Genomic DNA, 22,444 nt, shown 5'->3' on the forward strand with positions numbered 1-22,444 from the left:
TCTAAGGGAATGAATTGCTGTTATCAATTCTTCATTTGTAAAAGGTGGTACATTATATAGTTCTTTCTCGGCCTCATCATCAATCCTGTCTGCACGATCAGGGAATAGTGTGTGTACTATTCCTTCCATGGTGCGTAGATCCATGATCGGGATTGGGAGCATCCCGAATTTCTTCATAACCATTTTATACCCTAATCCCCATGGATTATCATCCACTTCCTTAAACATTTCCCACCACTTGTCGGCTTTACATTTTTAAATTGTATTTCGCAGACTTTTCTTCATGGTCTTATACTATACTGAGAGAGCTTCATCGTTATGTCGTGCTCTTTGTGTCCTTTGTCTGAGTCGCAGGCATTGTTTTCTCAGCTCAGCAATTTCTTCATTCCACCAATATGCTGGACGCTTGCCTCTCTGTTGTTTGATTCTGGTCAGTGATGCGTCACATGCTTGCTGAAGGAGTCTCATGGTGTGTTCCACGCATTTATTAGCAATTATGCTTCTCTTGTCTCCGTGACATGTATCCGTCATACAGCCCATTCCATTCTGTATTACTTCATGAAATTTTTCTCTATCCATAGTGGCTATGTTCCATCTTTCTGGCTTGCGCGTGGTAATCCTTAGATGCGGAGTCTCTTGAAGTACACGGAAAGTGATATGCAGTACTGATGATCGCTTCCAGTATATTATTCAATCACTCGCCATTCAGTTATCCCAGACGCAATGTCTTTAGAAGTACAGGTTACATCTGGTATAGTTTCTTGACATCCTAGTCGCCGAAAGGTTGTCACATTACCAACGTTGATAACCATTAATTACAATCTGGTGGCCATCTCCATTGTACGCCGCCCTCTAGAATCTGTTTGAGGCATGTTCCATTCAACTGCTTGAGCATTAAAATCACCAGCAACAATTAGGTTAGTGTTCGTCCCTTGCAGAGTATCTTCAACCCCATCTAGTTTCATCTGGAGGTCAGAAATAGCCTCATTCGGGGTAAAATAACAGCTGATAATAATTACCTTCTTAATTTGGACCCAGACAAACCCGTGCCCGCATCCTTGATTTATAACTGAATATTTTCCAAGGTCTGGTACCCATATCGCAGCTGTCCCTAGATTGTCTGAAAACCAACCTGGTTGATCTCTGTCTCGATATTGTTCAACAACAAAACAACAACAACAACAACAACAACAAGAACAATAATAATAATAATAATAATAATAATAATAATAATAATAATAATAATAATAATAATAATATGGCCTCAGCTACCGTGTGCAAGCGTTTTATTCCTAGAATGATATCACCACAGCATTTAGATCAGAGCTGCTCACGCTGGGAATTCCGTCCCGCAGGCACCCAGCACTGTAAAGGCGGTCATACACGAGCGGGATTTCCTCAAGGTTCGGCCTGAACAGTCCAAACCTTGAGGAATTCCCCAACGTGTGTGGCGGCGTCCTTGAGGCGGCATTGGATGCGAGAGATCCAAAATTCCCGAACAAAATTCAATTCTTTTCCGCCTTGAGGCCAAGCAGGCCGGATTTTCCCAGTCTCTTGCTCGGTGTATGTATTGACGGCAGTAGGCCTTGATGATTTGTGAAGTGAAGCAATTGTAGGGAGTGTCCTATATCGTCATGTCTCGAGAACTTTTAACAGAATTTATACAAATATATCAGAATGAACCTTGTTGTGGCAAGGTGAGTTCAAAAAATTACCATGATGAAAACTATTTGCAACACTACGTGAACAACCAACCACCACCAGTCAACAGAACTGTTGTGTTGACCTGGAGTTGAAACTTGACAAAATCCCCAACGCCTTTTCCTTGAGGATTTCTTTCCTCTCCGTGTGTGGGCGAGGGTTCGGTTGAGGAAATCCCCAACGAAATCCCGGAGGATTTTTCCTTGAGGATTTCCTGTACGTGTATGGCTAGCTTTAGTGGGCAGGCTGGCGGGCGATGACCGTTTGCTATTCAACCACAGTGACGTGGCTACATCACAGGCCATGAAGATTGGGCAAAGTTCTCCCAGTCACTCTTGATCACTGCTGCAATACCCAAGTTTGAAATGGAGGCAGAAAATAATGAAAGAAAGAGGGCAGAAATCCACGACATTTTCAATTTACATTGGAAGAAATTATTTATGTTCTTTGCAGTTTATGTATTTTGACCAGATACAATAAAAAATTAGGCCTACCACCTCAAATATTTTTATAATGTATGTAATGAATTACAATTTTCACTATTTAATTTTAAGATGTGCTTTAGAAACAGTTCTAATATAATACAGAGTTAAGGTGAATAAGCTGTGGCCTGTGGTTGTTTGGGTTTAAGTTTTCTCATAAACTCACCAACGATCCAATAATGCTTACCGGGAATAAAATCAATGAGGTTATTTATTTGAAGGCACATCTATCTGGTAGATACATTTACCAAGACCGACTCCAATCTTTAGACCGTAATATTAAAAAAAACATGGCGGCCGAAGTAGCCGAAAATATAACGTACACATTATATAAACGGCGGTAATTTAACGTGATAAATATAACCATAGGGAAAATCACTTTTACACGTATGAAAACGCTTCGCCAACAAGTACGCACCACATATAATCAACTAGAATCACATATATTCTACAAGAAAATAGCCCAACAAAGTAATTATTTAGAAATTTCAATTTGTCAAATAACGTTTTCTCTTAGATTTCACTTCGCTGGATGGATGAAAATACATGATAAAACGTTAAAATGATATTTATAACATTATTTTGAATGTTGCAAAATAAATTAAGGTGCGAAATTCCTCGATTTATTCGCTCTCATGAGAACTGTGAAACAAAATTTGTTACATTAGTTTTGAAGTGGTGGTCAATTTCTTAAATTCAGCACCTAATGAATGGGAAGTACACCCGAAATAATAATGTTATTGGCTTTACGTCCCACCAACTACATTTTTTACGGTTTTCGGAGACGTCAAAGTGCCCAAATTTAGCCCTGCAGTAGTTCTTTTACGTGCCAGTAAATCTACCGACACAAGGCTGACTTATTTGAGCACGTTCAAATACCACCGGACTGAGCCAGGATCGAATCTGACAACTTGGGGTCAGAAGGCCAGTGCCTTAACCGTCTGAGTCACTCAGCCTAAGTGCACCCGAAATTATTATGTTAAACCAATGAACGGCGCTGGTAATGTTAACATAATTTTGACATATGGCATAACAGCACTTCACACAATGATAGTAACCTTAGTAATGAAACGTTCAAACACTAAAGATATAATAGGGTTTTGCCCATTAAAGAACATGAGTGCAAAAACTCTATTGACTAAACATTGTTATTTAACCACGTGGACGAGCTTCAGTTCGGCGCCCTCTGCTTGATAACAAATAACCACGGCATGAATCTGAAGGTGTTGGTAGTGTAAAATCCTACGATACAAACCCAATTAATCCCTCAAGTCACTATATCTTCTGTGTAACAGTATACAGATTGCTCCATCTGTCACACTTGTAACTTTTGTTATACTCCAAGATCCAGCCAAACATTTCCTCAGGTAAAACACAGATTATTGTAAAATACACTTGCGTCTAAATCACTCGACATTTTGAAGCACGTAGGCACTGTCGGAATAACACAATATCAGTTATATTTTTCGAGGAACACGAATAGCTTGGAAGTAGAGAAATGGCTTCTCTAACCTCAGGCTTATTCTCAAAATGATGTATGCACGCTACAGTTTTCTCATAGACTTCAGAATAATCACGATGTATGTTCCTAATCCATTCCTCTCTTAATGTTCTCTTCCGTAGGAAACTTAAGAATAGTTGTATGAGAGGCATTGCCATAGTTAGACTAAAACCTGGTCCACCTAGTGCACTCATGTTCTTTAATGTGTAAAAACACGATCAAAACAAGCACATTCTCACATTACTGTGTATAATTATAGATCCTATGTGTCCACTGACTCATATAAATCCACCCGCATTAAGATCTGAAGATTGGAGTCGGTCTTGCATTTGCATTGCTGCTGTACTTTAAACTTGGATAGTAAATATCTATGTCCTCACTCGTGATGAAACTACCTCTTGCCACTTAGAGGCTAGCTATTATCACCGGATGGCTGTTAAATTTTAAATACTGTTTTCAGAAATTCAGTGAACGGGAAAAGTCACACAACACTACAAGATTGCAAATCATTGTTGCATTATGTAATTATATTACTTTTTGCAAGCATTTTACTTTTTTAAAGTGAAAATACCGTCATTCCCGTCCAAGAAATTGTAAATCGTAACTTGTATGCTTAAACCTGTACCTTTGTAGATTGTAACACAAAAAATTATAACGTGTCAGTTTTCTTTGAATGAACAAATACAAGAAAATAAAACTGACTGTTTATATCGAGCGCATTATAAATCAAACCAGAATATTTTGAAAAGGTCAACATTTTTGTTGCGATTATAGAGTTTTATTTTAAATAATAATGTACCCCAATCAGCACTTCGTTGAGTAGTGGAGGAGAGCCTTCATAATCACAATCGAGGTGCTCCCTCGCTTCCTTGCAAGGTGTGTTCGCTATCTCACTTTACTGCGACGTACGCTTGCTACGTAAGCTACCCTCATTTACGCTAGGTCAGCCCGGCTGCACTGGGATAGCTTCAACGGGCGCCCAGATGAACACCTCTGATTTAGATGGTTGAGTGAGGAGCGAATGCCGGGAGAGTTCATTTTCTGTAAGTCACTGCGCCTTTATTTTAATTTGTGTTTATTGTTAGTATTATGCATTACCATTTGGGCAAAAACCAGTTACTACAACACTTTTTTCAGCGCAGACAACTAGGTGCAATTGCACTGTCATTTGTTTCTTTCCCGCCGAATTTTCGCGATGGTCATGGTTGTGCGGTGCACAGGGCAGTCAATCCTTGACAAAACCATTAGTCTGGATTGGTTAGGTCCGGCTAGTGACGAAACCATTGATCAGGAGTGGTTAGGTTAGATTATTGACAAAACCATTGGACTGGGCTCAAACAAAGGGAATTAGGGCCATGAAGCGACTTTAGGTCTCTAGCATTCTGTACGGTGAGAACAGAGCATTCAAGTTAGTGAAAGCGATTGGTCTGACTGTACATTGTTTCAAGGTACATTGCCTTTAGTTGTGTTTTTATTGCGCGCGTGCGCGCGTGTTGGTAACAGAATGCATTTCACTTCATTGCTGCTAATGACATTATGTCCGATTATATCTCAGCCAATGGAAATGCTACAGCACGCTTGAGCGATGAATAATGGCGTGTGATAAATTACCCTATATTAAGTTATAAAAGTGAATGTACTTCTGGGGGACGGTAGGTGGGTCCCTGGCTGTCGCAGTGAACACTTCTCTCCTCTACAAGGTATTCCACAAAAGATTTGTAACATTTCAAATCTCTTATGATGCTATAAAAGTTATGCTGCACATACTAAATTTCTACCATCATTGGTACGTACAAATTACGTATTAATAGTGTGTAACAGGTACTTGGATGTTGTCATATGCGGGTAGGATGTTTATTCCGGATGGTTGCTTTATAGTTATCAGGCATGTGGTTTTATAGGGGACAATGAATAAACGAAGAGTGATGTAGGAGGAGTTCATCTGCTGTATTTTTGACCAGCTGGATGAAGATGAAAGCAGGGAAGACAACCATTTAGAAACTGTGCACAAAGACTCTCCGATGACGATCCAAACAATTCACCCAGTGACGGAAGTTCTGAAGGTAATCTCTACTGTGATCCAGATTTGTTGACGTAGGGGTAGCGTGCCTGTCTCTTATCTGGAACTCCCGGGTTCGATTCCCGGCCAGGTCAGGGATTTTTACCTGGATCGGAGGGCTGGTTCGAGGTCCACTCAGCCTAGATGATTAGAAGTGAGGAGCTATCTGATAGTGAGATAGCGGCCCTAGTCCAGAAAACCAAGAATAATGGCCGAGAGGATTCGTCGTGCTGACCACACGACACCTCGTAATCTGCAGACCTTGGGCTGAGCAGCGGTTGATTGGTAGGCCAAGACCCTTCAGTGCTCTAGTCCCATGGGGTTCGGGGTTTGGTGATCCAGATTTACAAGCTTCTGTTGAAATTTAGCAAATTTCTCACATAAAATGTTCAAAATGCCCATCAGCGCATCCGAGATTCACTGCAATCGCGGTTTGGTGCATGTATCAGTGCTGATGGACAGCATTTGAACATTTAATGTTATAAAGAATTTCATGTGGTATACTGAATGTTTCCCGTGTTAATGTAACTATTTTGTAGAGTTGTAGAAAATGAGCTCTGACATGGAAATAAATCATTTCCACACCCATGTCCATATAACATATTTTCTTCTTCTACATGCGAGAAATGTGTCCTGAAGGTTTGGTCGTACCTTATTTTTACACTCAGTGTAGTATGATATACTACAGAGAAGGTTTGGCCGTGCCTTATTTTTACACTCAGTATAGTATGAAGTACTTAAGAGAAGGTTTGGCATACTTCCGTCTAACGCCTGACACTCAGGAACCGTCATTGGCTATATTCGCTATCACTCGGCTCATGGTGCCAAACGCATCGTGTCGTCACAGGCCCCGCTTACCTTTGTACTTGCGAATCTTGAAGTGAAACCAATTAAACTAGTGTATTATTTAATTGTAAAATAGTCAAGAATAAGGTCGTGTGCCCAGTATGTTCTACCCGTGCTTCCTTTTATTATAGAAAAGTCTTTCTTTTCTTTCTTGTAGTGTTCTCGAAGATCACGCGCGAAAAGATGCTTTCAATCAGTAATCTGTAGCTTGCGGTAATGAGGCGAAGTTTGTTAAAACGTGGACTTGAGTTTTTTCTTTGAGAATTTTCAGTGAAATTATTACTTATTTAATTCTAAAGTAGTTGTGAATAACTTGGTGGGATCAGTTCTACATCCTTTAATTATAGGAAAACTTGAATGGTCATTTTAAGACGAAACATTCAGGTGACGAAGTGATATTTACAAGTCACTTCTTTACCTACAATATGACATGGGCCTCCATCATAACGATATAAATATGATAATATTGATATTTGTAAGTAGATGTAAGTGTTTCATAATAATATTAGCGACTTAGTTTCTCTTTAAGGCGTTAGAAATAATGAATGTGTACCAAATAACATTCAAACCGACTACAAATTGGACACGCGATAGCATTGTTGAACGTTCAATTATATCACTGAGCCTGTAATTCTGTTCACAGTACACTCTGAACTCGAGGAAAGTGAAAATCATAAGTTCTGAAAAGCTCAATCAGAAGGAGAGCGTGGTGGCTAAATATCCTGCTACGACGATCATGCACGAACTTAGCCGATGCCGGCTCCTGAGTGTCAGGCGCTAGAACAAAGTGTTTGGCCTACCTTATTTTTACACTCTGTATAGTATGATACCGGTATACTGAAGAGAAGGTTTGGCCGTATCTTATTGTTACACTCTGTATAGTATGATACCGGTATACTGAAGAGAAGGTTTGGCCGTATCTTATTGTTACACTCTGTATAGTATGATACCGGTATACTGAAGAGAAGGTTTGGCCGTATCTTATTGTTACACCTTGTATAGTATGATATACTAAAGAGAAGGTTTATGGTATACTAAAGAGAAGGTTTATGGTATACTAAAGAGAAGGTTTGGCCGTATCTTATTGTTACACCTGTATGGTATAGCATACTAAAGAGAAGGTTTATGGTATACTAAAGAGAAAGTTTGGCCGTATCTTATTGTTACACCTGTATGGTATAGCATACTAAAGAGAAGGTTTATGGTATACTAAAGAGTAGGTTTGGCCGTATCTTATTGTTACACCTGTATGGTATAGCATACTAAAGAGAAGGTTTATGGTATACTAAAGAGTAGGTTTATGGTATACTAAAGAGAAGGTTTATGGTATACTAAAGAGAAGGTTTGGCCGTACCTTATTGTTACACTCTGTATTGTATGATATACTAAAGAGGGTAATTTATAGAGAAAAAGGAATTTTATATTTATATTGAATTTATATGTTTATTTTGACATTTTGTAATTATACTCAACTCTCAATTAACCGGGATAGGTAAACTAGGGGTTAACCCACAAAACGTTAAAAGTAGAACAGGCATTCTGAAAGTACGGTTAAAATGATAATAAACTATACTACTGGAGTCCCTTGAGCTCACTGCTGTGAAAACCACTCGAACATGCATTGGTCATTGGCCATGCTCCTTAAATGTAGAGTTTTTCATAGTTTTTCGATTTGCCATACCATTGTTTGCATCGGACAAACATGTAAATGGTAGAAATTTGTCTTTGTTGCGTAAAATATCCCGCACGGTAGAACCTCGTTCTATATTTTGTGCAATATCCAACTTCTGTTGAATCGTCAAAACAACATGCTTCCATTTCCTGCGGACTGAACTACACTGAACAAAACAAGACCATGACTGAGAGTGTGTTGGTGTAGAGTAGAGCAAGTGCTCGCGGCCGGCGCCACACCAGCTACAAATAACATCACGGTCAAGCCACCCACCTGCTACTATTACAAATCGGCAATATTATCCCAACCCTTTGTAATTCTGTATTACTGTAACTCCTAACACTCGTGCATTTTTAGTGTTTTTGGTATCACGGCTAAGCCGCAACACGGTTGATCTGATTTCAGTAAGTCGATAGTTTTGAATAATGTTACTCCATTTGTGTGCAGCTTAACTTGTACCGTAAGCTAAATAAATACGAGGGCAGATCAGAAAATAAGTTGCACTTCCCAGTTATGGCCATTTATTACACCACCTATACAACAGCAACACGACTATAACGACATACACTGTAACGTCACTTTTCCACATAGTTTCCAAGAGACTCCAAACATTTCTACGAACGCACAACCAACTTGTCGATGCCGGATGCATAGAAATTTCCTCCAGCGTTCTGCAACCACTCGGAGACAGCCGCCTTCACCTCCTCATCGGTCTGGAAGCGTCGACCACCGAGCTCCGTTTTGAGCTTACCGAACAGATGAAAGTCACATGACGCTAGGTCGGGATTGTAGGGTAGATGTTACCAGACCTCCCACTTCAAGCGCTGCAGCAGTTCTCTCGTTTGGCGGACCTTGTGAGGTGTTGCGTTATCGTGCAACAAAATCATACCGGCGCTCAATTTCCCCCGGCGCTTCTCTTTAATCGCTTTACCCAACCGGTGCTACGTTTGACAATACGACGCCGTGTTGATCGTCGTTCCTTTCGGCATGAATTCCACGTGCAGCAAACCCTCCATGTCAAAGAACACTGTCGCCATAACCTTACCGGCTGAAGGTTGAACCTTGGCCTTCTTTCATTGTGGCGATGAGGGGTGCGCCCATTCCATTGATGTTCGCTTCGTTTCGGGGGTGAAGTGGTGAACCCACGTTTCGTCGCCTGTGATGATTCGCCGCAGAAACCCGTTGCCGTCTGCGACATAGCGTTGCAAAAATGCCAGGAAGGACTGGAAACGTTGTCCTTTGTGGTCATCGGTGAGAAGACGTGGGACCCATCTTTGACACAGCTTACGATACCCAAGGTCCTCGTGAACAATGGCGAACACACTGCCATACGACATGTTCAGCTGCGTCGCGATTTCTCTCAGTTTAATGCACCGGTTCTGTCTAATGATCGCATTAACACTGTTGACCTTTGCATGGGTCCTGGACGTTGCGGGCCTACCTTCGCGGTGGTTGTCCGTGATATCCGTGCGTCCGGCTTCGAATTGCTGACGCCACTTTACGATACCTTGCCGGGAAATGGCCCGCTCCCCATACACAGCACTAATTTCACAATGAATGTCCGTGCAATTCTTCCTTTTGGTCCATAGGAATCAGATTTTTGAACGCACCTCATATTTGGAGTGAACGTCCAGTTGACGTGCCATTGCATTTGGCCGCTCTTCACACAATACTAGACGAGACACCACAGCGACCTGCCTAACAGACGTGTGGGCAGTGCCTGTCCCTTTCTCTGCTGTGCCCAAGTTTGCGACACACAGTGCGCTACTGCAGCACGTTAGTGCAACTGACCTTTTGATCCACCTACGTAAAATGCAAAGAAACACATAACAGAGTAAACACAATGATAGGTCAGTGTGAAATGAAGGAGCAAGATAAAGAGGATACAAGAAGTAAGGATGTGTGGCTAAAATAATTAGGTTAAGTAGTTTTAATACAAAACTGGAATATTTGTTTCTTCCTTTTCCAGATAAATCCTTTACACACTGTTCCAGTTCTTGATGATGATGGATTCATTGTGGCAGACAGGTAGGTAACACCAATGCATGAAACAAATAGCTATTACAAAAGAAAAATACATGTAGTCTAAGGTACAATTATTTCCTTAGAATTGCAATAAATTAATTATCAAGCTTAGTCAGAGTAGTTCCCCCTGATATTGGCAAAAGAAGTTTTCAAGATGCTTGGGATGTTCCTCTTATCAGTCATTGCCAACTGGTAGTCTTCAAGACAAAGCCTGGCTCCTCGCTGCTTCCTCTCCTGAATCTGGTGCATGGCTCCAAGCATTAACTTTGCCTTCTCTTGATCTTCATCTTTCCAGTGAGAGTTTCTGTATAGCTGTGGCTTTACATATCGGGGCAACCGATACTCAGCTTGTAGTGGATCAATGTGACCTCCATGGCCTTACCTTTGTGAAAAGTAAAGGCAGACACATCCACCACACCACTATAAATAATGCCATCTTATGGGCTCTGATTTAAGTAGAAGTTCCTTCTGTATGAGAGCCCACTAGCTGCGTCCATTCAGATGGCAAAAGACCAGACAGAATAACACTTGTGCCATGGAAAAGGGGTGCAGACTCAAATAGGGAAAATGCTAAAAGAAGAAAATACAGCAATTTGTTGGACAAATCCTTTTTCGTGTCAGTAGCCATTGAATTGAGTAGTACTTGAGTAATGATGGCCTCAATTTTATCAAAGAGGTTGGGCAATGGATTGGTCAGATTTCCGGCGATACCCGATCAACTGCTTTTCTTATTCAGCACCTCAACATTGCTCTAATGCGTGGGAATGTCACATCCATTCTCAGGATATTACCACCTGGTAAAGAGCTGGATGGAGATTTCTTCTTTAAGACACGACTTTGTATTTTATAGAAATTGAATTTGAATTATATGTAACCAACTTATTTGGTCTTAAGAAAAGTATGATTTATAAGTATCCTAATTAGATGTAGAGAAAATTATCTTACACAAGTCCGGTTGAAGAAATTTTGGAGCCCCTGCAAAACACTATTTTTGGGCCCCTTTTGTTTACCACAGGTCAGGTCAATCTGATCAAACTTATTCACAAAACTGGATGTTCAGATTATTACATAATTTATCACCATCTACTTTCAAAAACTACATCGTTTCCTTCTAAATATATAAGCCAATTCATCATTGAGATGCTGGTGAAAGTTGTGGTATACACGAAAACAATGCCTAGTTTCTTTGTCTATTGGAAATATCACGTTCTTAGCACAGATGTCTGTAGGTCCTTCTGTAACTAACCTTATTCTATAATGTTTGTCTATAACTTGCGACCAATTTCCTGGATTGCTTGAATCAAAGGTCTTGTACTTTGATTGTATTTCTTCCTTTCTGTGGAGTTGAAAGTTAACTGAAGTATCCATTTCATTACACAGCACTGAAGTTGAAGTTGAGTCTACTACTTATTTAGTTTCAGAAATATTCACATTTGTGTTCAAAACCAGTATACAGTTTAACCTTGGCCTTCTTTTGTTGTGTTGATTAGGGGTGCACCCATTCCATTGATGTTCGCTTCGTTTCGGGGGTGAAGTGGTGAACCCATGTTTTGTCGCCTGTGATGATTCGCCGCAGAAACCCGTTGCCGTCTGCGACATAGCGTTGCAAAAATGCCAGGGAGGACTGGAAACGTTGTCCCTTGTGCTCATCGGTGAGAAGACGTAGGACCCATCTTTGACACAGCTTACGATATCCAAGGTCCTCGTGAACAATGGCAAACACACTGCCATACGACATGTTCAGCTGCGTCGCGATTTCTCTCAGTTTAATGTGCCGGTTCTGTCTAATGATCGCATTCACACTGTTGACCTTTGCACGGGTCCTGGACTGATCAATTTCCTGCACTATCTTCTACTTGTACATTGCTCTTGTTTAAAACAATAACTTCTTTTTCAGCCTAATACATTTCTGCTTATGCAGGCCGTTCATGTTTAAAAACAATAACTGTTAGATTTTTATTGCACTCATTTGTTGGAGTTCTTTATTATCTTACACTTGTTCACTGTGTTCCCTGCACTCGTATCACATTGTTCATTCAGAGGCATGACAGCCACCTTCAGTCAGCCGTCAACATTAACACACATATCAAGCTAACCACTGTTGGGCAGGCAAGGACGGATACTCAACTACAACACAATTTCTCATTGTATGAAAATACAGTCAAATATTCCGCCTGCCTTATACCTAAGAACTATCAACAATATCACGCCAACAAGAAGAGCTTGATTGTCATGTTTTATTAGAACTATCGCATGTGTTTAATATCTTTATCTTCATTTTAATAGAACCAAACATTTATGCTCCAGAACATTCTCCAAACAAACAATTTTAACATGAATTTTAATGGATGTATTCGGTAATCTGGATCATATTTTAATACGTCATCACGCCAAAAAGAGCTTTATTACTATATTTTATTGAACTATCACATGTGTTTAATATCTTCATTTTAATAGAACCAAATATTTATGCTCCAGAACGTTCTCAAAATAAAACATTTTTTACATTCATTTTTTAACTGTCCAGGCTTCTCCAGCCATATTTATTGTAATTCAACAGTCCAGTTATGTGATATCACTCGATTTCAAATTATCCGCAGTCGGCAATTATTCATTGAGACATGTTAATTTAACTTCAATCAATTGTAAATAAGAAGGCTATTGAAATCATATTACATATATTAGAACATGATTTATTATTATATTATGAAGGATAGGAATTGATTATGTATTGTAATGTGGTCAATATGTTGAGACAGAGTTTGTGTCATTTCATAAGTTATTCTGGAAGCTGGGAATTGGGGATGAGTCACTGGGTTTAACTCATGAGCACAGTATTGTACAGCGACCCGTGCGCAAGGCTAGCGCAAGCTACTGACTACATTGTAGACACGCCCACTGGTTACTTTGGAAGAAAGTAGAGAGGAAAGATATGATATGAGGTCTACGAATCAGATGCTTCGATGGAAAAGAGTCTTGGTATGGTGCGGTTACCAAGGGTGGGGATAACTTGTGTATATTATCCCGAACTGGGCAATCCTCAAACACACAATTATATTATTTTTTGGTACAGTGAGTTTTCGTTGATATACAGTACGTAGCTGCTGTGATGCTGTCACATAAGGGTGAGACTGAGTTGCACACGGAGTGTGATATATTCTACATTATTCTGGACGAAGAACTATATTAGTTCAAGTCTACGGTACTTGGTACAAGTCTGTATTATATCAGGAGAACAGCTTAGTTGGATTGAGGTTTCTGATAACATGGAAAAATTCATAACACTGAATTTTCTCCTCCTAAGATCAACGGTGATCAATTTTCACAAGCATGGGGCCAATGTCTAATTTTTAAGACTGGGCAATTAGGGAATGATAGTCCAGATAGCCCAAAACAAAATCGCAGAAGGAAGGAAGGATGTCCATGGAGCTAATTCTACAACAAGAAAATGGGACGAGTAACCATGGAATACAGATGACCTCAACGGAAGCTGCAATTGGTGAGCCACAATTAGATAAAGCAAGCAAGAGTAAATTTCAGTAACGTAAATTCTAAATTCTCTTCAGGCTTAAAGGAACTTTTCCAATTCATCTAATTTTTTTGTAATAAATTCATTTTGTTTTATTTTGCATTAATTGTCTTTCTCAAAGCAATACTTAATGGTTAATTATTTAAAATCCCACCCCTGTGATTTAAGTATGAGTCTCTATGCTATTCAATATAAATTTTGCTGTACAGTTTTGTTTAAAACTGTAAAGCTGGTGCCCAATCAAAACACAGAGAAATGGGAAACCATGGAAGGATAATTGATATTCTATTTGCATGGCAATTTGCGGGCAAGCCACATATAGTTTACATTTATATTCATGTGTCCCCAGAAAATAACTTTCGTCTCCCCAAGCGTGAATATAGGAGAGAGAACAGTTACAATTTTAACTGATGCATTCAGTAATCCAAATCATTTTAATGTGTTTTTGTCATTGTTTATTGTACTATTATTACAATTATTCGACTGATGATGTCCACAAGATGGACGAAACATGTACCAATATTTGTTCATTGTATTGTGAAGGTTGAACCTCTGACTGTACCTTTTGAAAAAGTATACGAACGGCAATACAGGCTTTGCAATGAATATTTTATGCAGCCATATTTTCACCTAGTGGTCTCTTTACAAATTTGTTTAACATGCCTCCCTGCCGTGATGTTTCTTTCTTCAGCTTCTTCTTGCTCTTTCTGTGTTGAAAACCTCATAAATATGGTATTTTCTATCCATTTTTATGTTACGTTATAATAATAATAATAATAATAATAATAATAATAATAATAATAATAATAATAATAATAATAATAATAATAATAATAATTGTTACCGTGTTTTAGCGGTAGGTAGAGGTGAAAGAAGGTGCGGGTGTGAATGGATCTCAAGCTACGAAATTATAGTGCCTGTAAAGTAAATTTAAAATTTAATACGGTTATATTTTCTTTTCAAAATAAATAAGTAACAAGCATGGCAGGTACAGAATAGCAAGTCAAAATAAGGTAGTTACAATATTTACAGAATTTGGGCTTCGCGCCCCGAGTTCACAATGCTTGGGCAATCAGCTCAGTTTTACCCCAAACACAAGTTTTAACAGAGGGGCAGAAAACCCCATTCATACCTAGGAGCCCTTGCTCCAAATTACACTGAAAAGCCTCCTCGATGCATACAACATACAATTTTCAAAAGAGCCACTCGCTCTCAAATTTAAGCCTCTCCCAGGCCACACCAAACTCCACCTTCAAGCTGTCCTCAACGGACATAAACACAGGGGGTAAAATACCCAATCTACTGAGGTCTATTAAACGAAAAGAATGTTAATTAAATGACCTCTAAAATACAATTTGAGAGGAGGCGAACTTGCACTCCTAATACACTAGATTAAGACCTACTTGGCGCTAGGCCGTTAATACAAGGGCTAATCCCATACTAAAGAGGTGACTTAAGAAGAGAACAATTTGTTTTACATTAACGAAGAATAGGTTGAGAAAAATAAGTTCACCTCAAAACAATATGAGTGGGAGCTCGAGAGGGTCAGCACTCTCTATCCCAGAATGTAGCTTTCCAAGAGAATAGATGAAAAGAGTAGTTACATTTACATTTTAGGAAAAGGTTACATGGTGGAACGCTTCGCACCCGCCCCGAGAGTTAAACTGCTGAGCTAGCAAAGAAAGAATATATTAATCGGCCATTACCTTATAGTTGACCGCTGCCGGAGAAAGAGGCGCTTCCCGCCTCCTGCTATGTACTTTATACACTGAAAGATGGAACAGAAGTGGCCCGGAGACCCTAAAATCAGCAGTTTAAATACTCTCGCAGAAGGTTCTAGGCGTTAGGGGAATGAAAACACCCTCCCGCGAACTTTTTATTGGCTAGGGTATAGAAACATATTCAAGTTGGGGGAAGATACCAATGATTAGTCAGAAATTAATAACAGAAATTCGGGATTGGTCAAATGCAAAACAAGGGGAAAGAGAGGGGTATACAGCCAACTTAAACAATAACAGAAAGAAATTTAACAAAGAACAAACTTTTGAAATAAAATTTTCTCCAAAGAACAGTTATTTTTCTTCCCACTAGGGTGCCCTATTGTAGTTTTTCAGTGGTGTCCTCTAGAAGAGAAAGTTCACACTTCTTACTTCAAGCAAAACAAAAGTACGTCGGAAATGACACAGTTCACAAACTCAAAAATTTCCAGGTGGTGACATCTTCTGAGAAACTAGAAAATTAATAGGGTAAATAAAGTTCAGACTTCCTCCAGCAGAGGAGTTTCCACAGGCGCACATTTTAAATTAGCGGAGTGGAGGTGTACCGCCCGGTACAATAATAATAATAATAATAATAATAATAATAATAATAATAATAATAATAATAATAATGGCGTATGGCCCCCAGAGAGACCTGGTGCAGGTCTTTCAAGTTGACGCTGTAGAGCCGTGACAAATTGACCCTACCTAAGATGATGACGCTGTAGAGCCGTGACAAATTGACCCTACCTAAGATGATTTCTAATGCTTAGGACAACCTGTACACCCAGCCCCCGAACCATCGGAATAAATATATTAAGGTTAAAATTCTGGCCCTGCCGGGAATCAAACCTGGGACCACTTGGACCACGTTTGATACGCCATGGGGATTTCCCCGACTAACACACAATCAACAAACATGCTAACCATACAGGAATAGGAATTACGCAGACTGAAAATTTGTGATTAACAGATATGGACAAATGAATAAGAATTACAGTGCTGTGTGACTCCGTTTCAAGATTTTAGTGATCGACAAGCATTGATAATTCAACTGGTAGCATACCGGACACATTGCTTTCGACTTCGAACTGGTTACTCCTGTCATCTGGTGATTGTAGTCAAACTATAGACTCCCAAGTTAGCCACGAGAGACCTCCAAGGCTGAACTTCCACAGCAGTCTATTGTAGCGAAATGGAAAATTGCCGAAAGGCACGCAACTTCCACAGCAGTCAACTGGAGTGAAAGGGTTAAATACAGTACACTGTACGAGTGCGTAAATACATAATTCAAACATACATTCCTACAGTGCGGTAAGGTTAATATTCCTTTACGCATCTACATAGGAAAATGAACACAATGGAAATTGTTGTGATGGACTGCATATTTATATGCACCTGGGAGGCGTGACCAGTCTTTAAGGAAGAATGGATAGGAAGAACATTATGGGATACGAGGTTTTGTTCCTTAAGCGACGATATGAAACAAACTTTCTTAGCACAGTGGACTGAAACCTAAGAAACTAAATTCAATAATGCATTTTAATTAATTTAATTGTAAAATTAAAACTGAAATTATATAGCACTCTTTTGCATATTAAATATGATCAGCCCAAGTTGGAGACGGTACCTAGTGTTTACAGTGCACTATGTCTTCTGGTGTGGGCTAGAGCAATCTTGTTACTTTCATTGATCCGTCTCAGCTTTATCCTTGACTTTGACAATATGAAAGTGACTGAGGTATGAGTGATTCTAGTAATGCATTTCTTTATGCAGCCAATCCCTGCTATGAATGGTGTGAAAATGTTGCTCATAGAGTCGGTTGATGCATGCATTTCAGTGGGCTTGGCAGACTGATATGTAATAGCAACTTCTGGCTTGGTGAGGAAAGCAACTGGAAACTAACTCACTCCTCATTTCCCTAGTACACTTCTTCAGTGACGCCTAGGCCATCTATGACAGCTGATGGCGGAGCTGTTGAGGATCCAACCAGCCTTAGGGCTGAGAACTGAACATACAAATTGGAAAAAAACTGCAAAATAAAAGTGCATTATTAGCCTTTTGCTTTATCATAGAATGAATTTCTATACTACTGAGCAATGTTCAAATGCAAAGTGGAAAACAATTACCTTTCAGCAACATTTGTCTCAAACTTATTAAAAAGAGAAAAACCATGGTGCAAGAGCTTCAAAAGGCCTTGGCCTACCAAGCGACCACTGCTACAGGTTATGGATGTCGTGTGGCCAGAACGATGAATCTCCTTGGCTGTCATCCTTGGCTTTCTAGAGCGGAGTTGCTATCTCATTGTCAGATAGCTCCTCAAATGTAATCACGTAAATTGAGTAGTCATCGAATCAGCCCTCACATCCAAGTAAATATCCCTGACTGGGTGAGCTTGCTGTGAGGTTAGGGTCAGGCAGCTGGGGGCTTGCATCCGAGAGATAATGGGTTTGAACCCTACTGTCGGTAGCCCTGAAGATTGTTTGCTGTGGTTTCCCATTTTCATACCAGAAAAATGCTGGGGATTTACCTTAGTTAAGACCATGGCCTCTTCCTTCCCACTCCTAGGCCTTTCTTATCCAATCATCGCCATGAGACCTATCTGTGTCGATGTGACATCAAGTAAAAACAAGAATACCTGACATGGCCGGGAATTGAACCCGGGGCATTCTACCCCTACACCACAAGGCCAGCTCGCCCTCCAATTATAACAGAGGGAAATGAAGCAGTTTGTATGCATTTGTAACCACTGATTGAGTCATCGTTGGCTATTATTCAATTCTGTGTATGCATTTTCTCTGGCTTACAATCCACTAGCACTCAATGCTTTTTGTGCTTGTACTCTTGATTATTGGACAAGCCAATTCTGGCATGAAATATGCCTCGGCACAGATTTCACTCAATGGGCGGGGGAAGCCGAAGCTGCATCTGACAGAGTATGTCTCTTCATGTCTGCGACGCTCTTGCTCAAACAGTTCAACAACAGTACAGTAGATGTGGTTTGGTGCCAAGGCCGAGTATGTCCCAGGTTTGAGGGTTGATGTTTGCGACATTCATGGTTTGTCTAATAATAATAATAATAATAATAATAATAATAATAATAATAATAATTTTTTTTTTTTTTTTTTTTTTTTGCAAGGGAGTGTGGAAAATCTTTCATAAGACGCTTGTGAGGGTCTGCACTCAACAAGTGTGTGGAGATTCTTACCCACTAAAAACCACACTCCCTTTTCCCACGACGTTTATATCCGCCCCGGAAACCGCTCTCGCATTACTTCAGGGCGGATGTCGTGCTTAATGCATCTTGTGCTTCATCTTCCTAATAATAATAATAATAATAATAATAATAATAATAATAATAATAATATGGCCTCAGCTACCATGTGCAGACATTTCAATTCGACACCCTCTGGCTGTCTGCTCATCAGTTTCGATGTTCTGTATTACTCTAGGCCCACTAGATGGCAGACCAAGTAAACCGAGACTCTCTTGAGCGTCTGTGGCTGAGATTTAATGAATTTTGTTGGGTAAACACCAAATGTGCCACCAGAGATCTTTTACATGCCAACATCGTACGACATGGACCTTTTTCCGCCCTTCAAAAATCTGACTACCTCTGCCGGGTTTGAACCCACTATCTTGGGATCCGGAGGCCGACACTCTACCACTGATCCACAGAGGCAGCTTCATGATTTGTCTAAGCTAGTCTTTATATCGCTTCAAAGGGCCACCGCGGGGAATCTTGTGGCTAAGCAAACTGCACCATACAGGAATTGGCAAGGAAGCCTGGTGTCGCTCATACGGCAGACAATTAATCAGGTATTGCTATGTTTATTTTCATGTTTGTTATAAGTTATGTTCAATTGGCCCTTTTGTTAGAAAGGTGTCTCATAGAAGTGAACACTTTGTATGTAATGAAATGAAACTTTGTAAATGCATCCGGCTAAGAAACATAGCTAACGGTGTTTTATCTGTGTACGCTACTGGTATAGAATGAGAAGAATGAAATATCACTCAGTGGTCCAGTTCTAAGAAAACAAAGTCCCCTGGTGCTCTAAATTTTAAGATATAACCACAGGCAAAATTTAGTTCGGGGTTAGTTGGTCCTCCCCAAATATTTCTAATTTATCGAATCATCTGTATCATCATCATCATCATCATCATCATCATCATCATCATCATCATCATCATCATCATCATCATCATTAAAATGATCTTAAATTGGACCAATCCGAACAAAGAAATATTAATTCTTTTCTTCCTATTGTGGAAGCCTCAAATAATATGTATTCCTTATTTATTCTGAGTATTGTCCCAGTGAGCCATTTGTTCGAGGGAGGGACTGCCCTTTACAGTTATGGCTTTACAGTTAATGGCAGAAATGTTTAATATTCGTAATACCTTGATCATAACAGTATTGTCAGTACACTGAAGATAATTAACAGTTATATTTAATTGTGGCAATAATCTATATACTGTAAATAAAGTTGGGGCCTGCTGCCTGTAATTTTGTATGTTTTGCCCATTTTTCAGATATTTATCTGAGTTAGGTCAACTCAAGACGGTATTAGTGGTTTTTAGATTTCGTGTCTGTTTGGCTTGATAGATCCCGGATAAATCTGTGGCCAATATGCAAAACTATCCTTCATATTAAACCACTTTTGTTATGTACATAAGTTCGCTTGGTCACTTGACACTCTTTCCTTTGAGGAAAAAGTTTGAAGCTGTGGAAACGTATAACATTTTGGATCCACAAAATATGGAAATATGAATGCAATTTCAGTGACGGTGCAGACCTTCATTTCAGGGTAATTGCTGGCTAAATGGTAAGTCATTTCACAAAGCAGATTACACAATCATGGCTCAATTTGGATAGATCCTCAACTTTGGTCCTATGACATATTGTCATATCTCCATTCTTTATATGTTACATAGCGCTGCATTTCTTGATTATAATCAAATCTCTCCAACTCGATTGTGACTGGTATTAGGAAGAGTGGCCTCCCTTTAAATTGAAAACTCCCTGTCTCTATTGGGAATGGCAGTTCGGACTGAGTGCTTCAGTTGGTTGAGGTGCTGGCCTTCTGACCCCAACTTGGCAGATTCGATCCTGGTTCAGTCCGGTGGATTATGAAGGTGCTCAAATATGTCAGCCTTGTGTCGGTAGATTTACTGGCATGTAAAAGAACTCCTGCGGGACTAAATTCCGGCACTCGCCATGTCCGAAATCCGTAAAGTTAGCGAGACGTAAAGCCAATAACATTATTATTAATGGCAGTTGGCAAGTGAGCCTGTCGTTATAGTAGAAACTCCCGAACTCGATTGTAAATGACAGTAGGAAATGTGGCCTGCCATTATCATCAAAACTTCCCCAACACGCACCTTACATCGGAAACAACGTATGGAGTCCTCTCTGTTTTGTTTCTCAGAAAGCGCTGAGAGACATGCAATTTAACATAATCTTATTCACAGCGTGTACAGTAATTTACATAGAAATCTGCATAGAAGGCAGAATACTGTAGCAAAGCAGGGGTATATTTGCTAGTAATTAATACATTTCTATATATCCTTGTAATAAATATCTAAAAACAGACTTTGTAAATGAGAACCATTTTTAATACTCCTTAACGCTGTTGGCAATTTGTTATATGATGCTGCAGCAGAATATGCTGTTCTTTTTATTCCATACCTTGAAGAAGTTACATGGCCAGTGTATATCTTATCTGCTGACCTAGTTTGATAGTTATGTATGTCTCTCCTGTACCTAATTTCTGTGTTTAGGGAGATCATATCATTTTAAGATTTGTATTGAATACAGTATAGTGTAAACAATGCTGACCACAAACACAAAACTGTGGATAGGATAATTATGTTAGAGGAGGATTGGGTAGAACATGTTCAGAATTCAGTTCTTCAATAAATCAAGCTTCCATCAAATTCACCAGTTCAAAATAAGTCCCATATTTCTTCTTATAATCTGTGCTACAATCCTCCTATTGAGCAACGTGTTTTCCTTTAATTGACGTGGTTGCATGATGTTCTTGAAGCCAAGATGTTACATACAACAGCGTGTTCCACTGAAGTAAAGGGGATCCATTTAATTTAATTAACATAAAAAATGTTAGATAAAAAGATGTTCAGTAATTTTCTTCTTTTTATCTGTCAACCTGCGAGTTGTCGCTATATGAGATTTTTTCTCACATTATTTTGTATTGTGAGTTTACTTCTCAGCGATGCAAGGGAGGTGACTGTTCCCTCTGCTAGCTGAGTTTATAACTGTCGTGAGTAAGGTGATTCACATTTGAAGGGTAAGCATCCCCTCCTCTTTGGAACAAAGATTCATCCGAGTTCGTGCGCCCTCTGTGAGAGGTTCTCTCATCGCACGACCAATGGCATTGGTGTTATGTTGAAGATGAGAGGGAAAATTTCTCCTGTTGTAAGCGTTAGTATTTGACTTAAGTCTTGCGCGTAATGTTCTCCATTTGCAATTACTGATAAACGAGTCTCAAAAATTACTGAGTCGAGGAAGAATGCTGGGAAATAAACACTTTTAAAAACTCCAGCTAACTCAAATATTAGAAAGAAGACCTATTGTACTTTATTCTTGCATTTGTATTGTGACTGTCAGAAAGTTCCGTATTAATAACAATGTTATTGGTTATACATCCCAATAACTACTATTTAGGTTTTTGCAAATGTTGAGGTGCCAAAATTTGGTCCCACAAGAGTTCTTTTATATGCCAGTAAAATTATGGCTGACGTATCTGAGCACCTTCGAATACCACCGGACTGAACCTGGTTCAAACCTGCCAACTAGGGCTCAGACAGCCAAGGCCTTACCCATCTGAGTCATTCAGCCCAGCACTCTTGTG

The 22,444-nt window shown here is 39.6% G+C and overlaps 1 protein-coding gene across 5 annotated transcripts in view; it reads left to right on the forward strand.

The window, feature by feature from the left end:
- The window catches only part of LOC137498921 (glutathione S-transferase 1-like), a 124,851-nt gene that overhangs the window by 75,372 nt on the left and 27,035 nt on the right, over positions 1 to 22,444 (forward strand). For 4 of the 5 annotated variants that reach the window (XM_068226753.1, XM_068226754.1, XM_068226756.1 and 1 more), the window contains exon 3: positions 10,231 to 10,289. In XM_068226753.1, coding sequence (XP_068082854.1) covers positions 10,231 to 10,289 — 59 coding nt within the window. Of the gene's footprint in view, positions 1 to 5,589; positions 5,748 to 10,230; positions 10,290 to 22,444 lie in introns of those variants that run through there. The other variant, XM_068226757.1, reaches the window with a different exon arrangement.

This window comes from Anabrus simplex, chromosome 3, assembly GCF_040414725.1.
Source record: "Anabrus simplex isolate iqAnaSimp1 chromosome 3, ASM4041472v1, whole genome shotgun sequence".
Taxonomy (NCBI): Eukaryota; Metazoa; Arthropoda; class Insecta; order Orthoptera; family Tettigoniidae; genus Anabrus; species Anabrus simplex.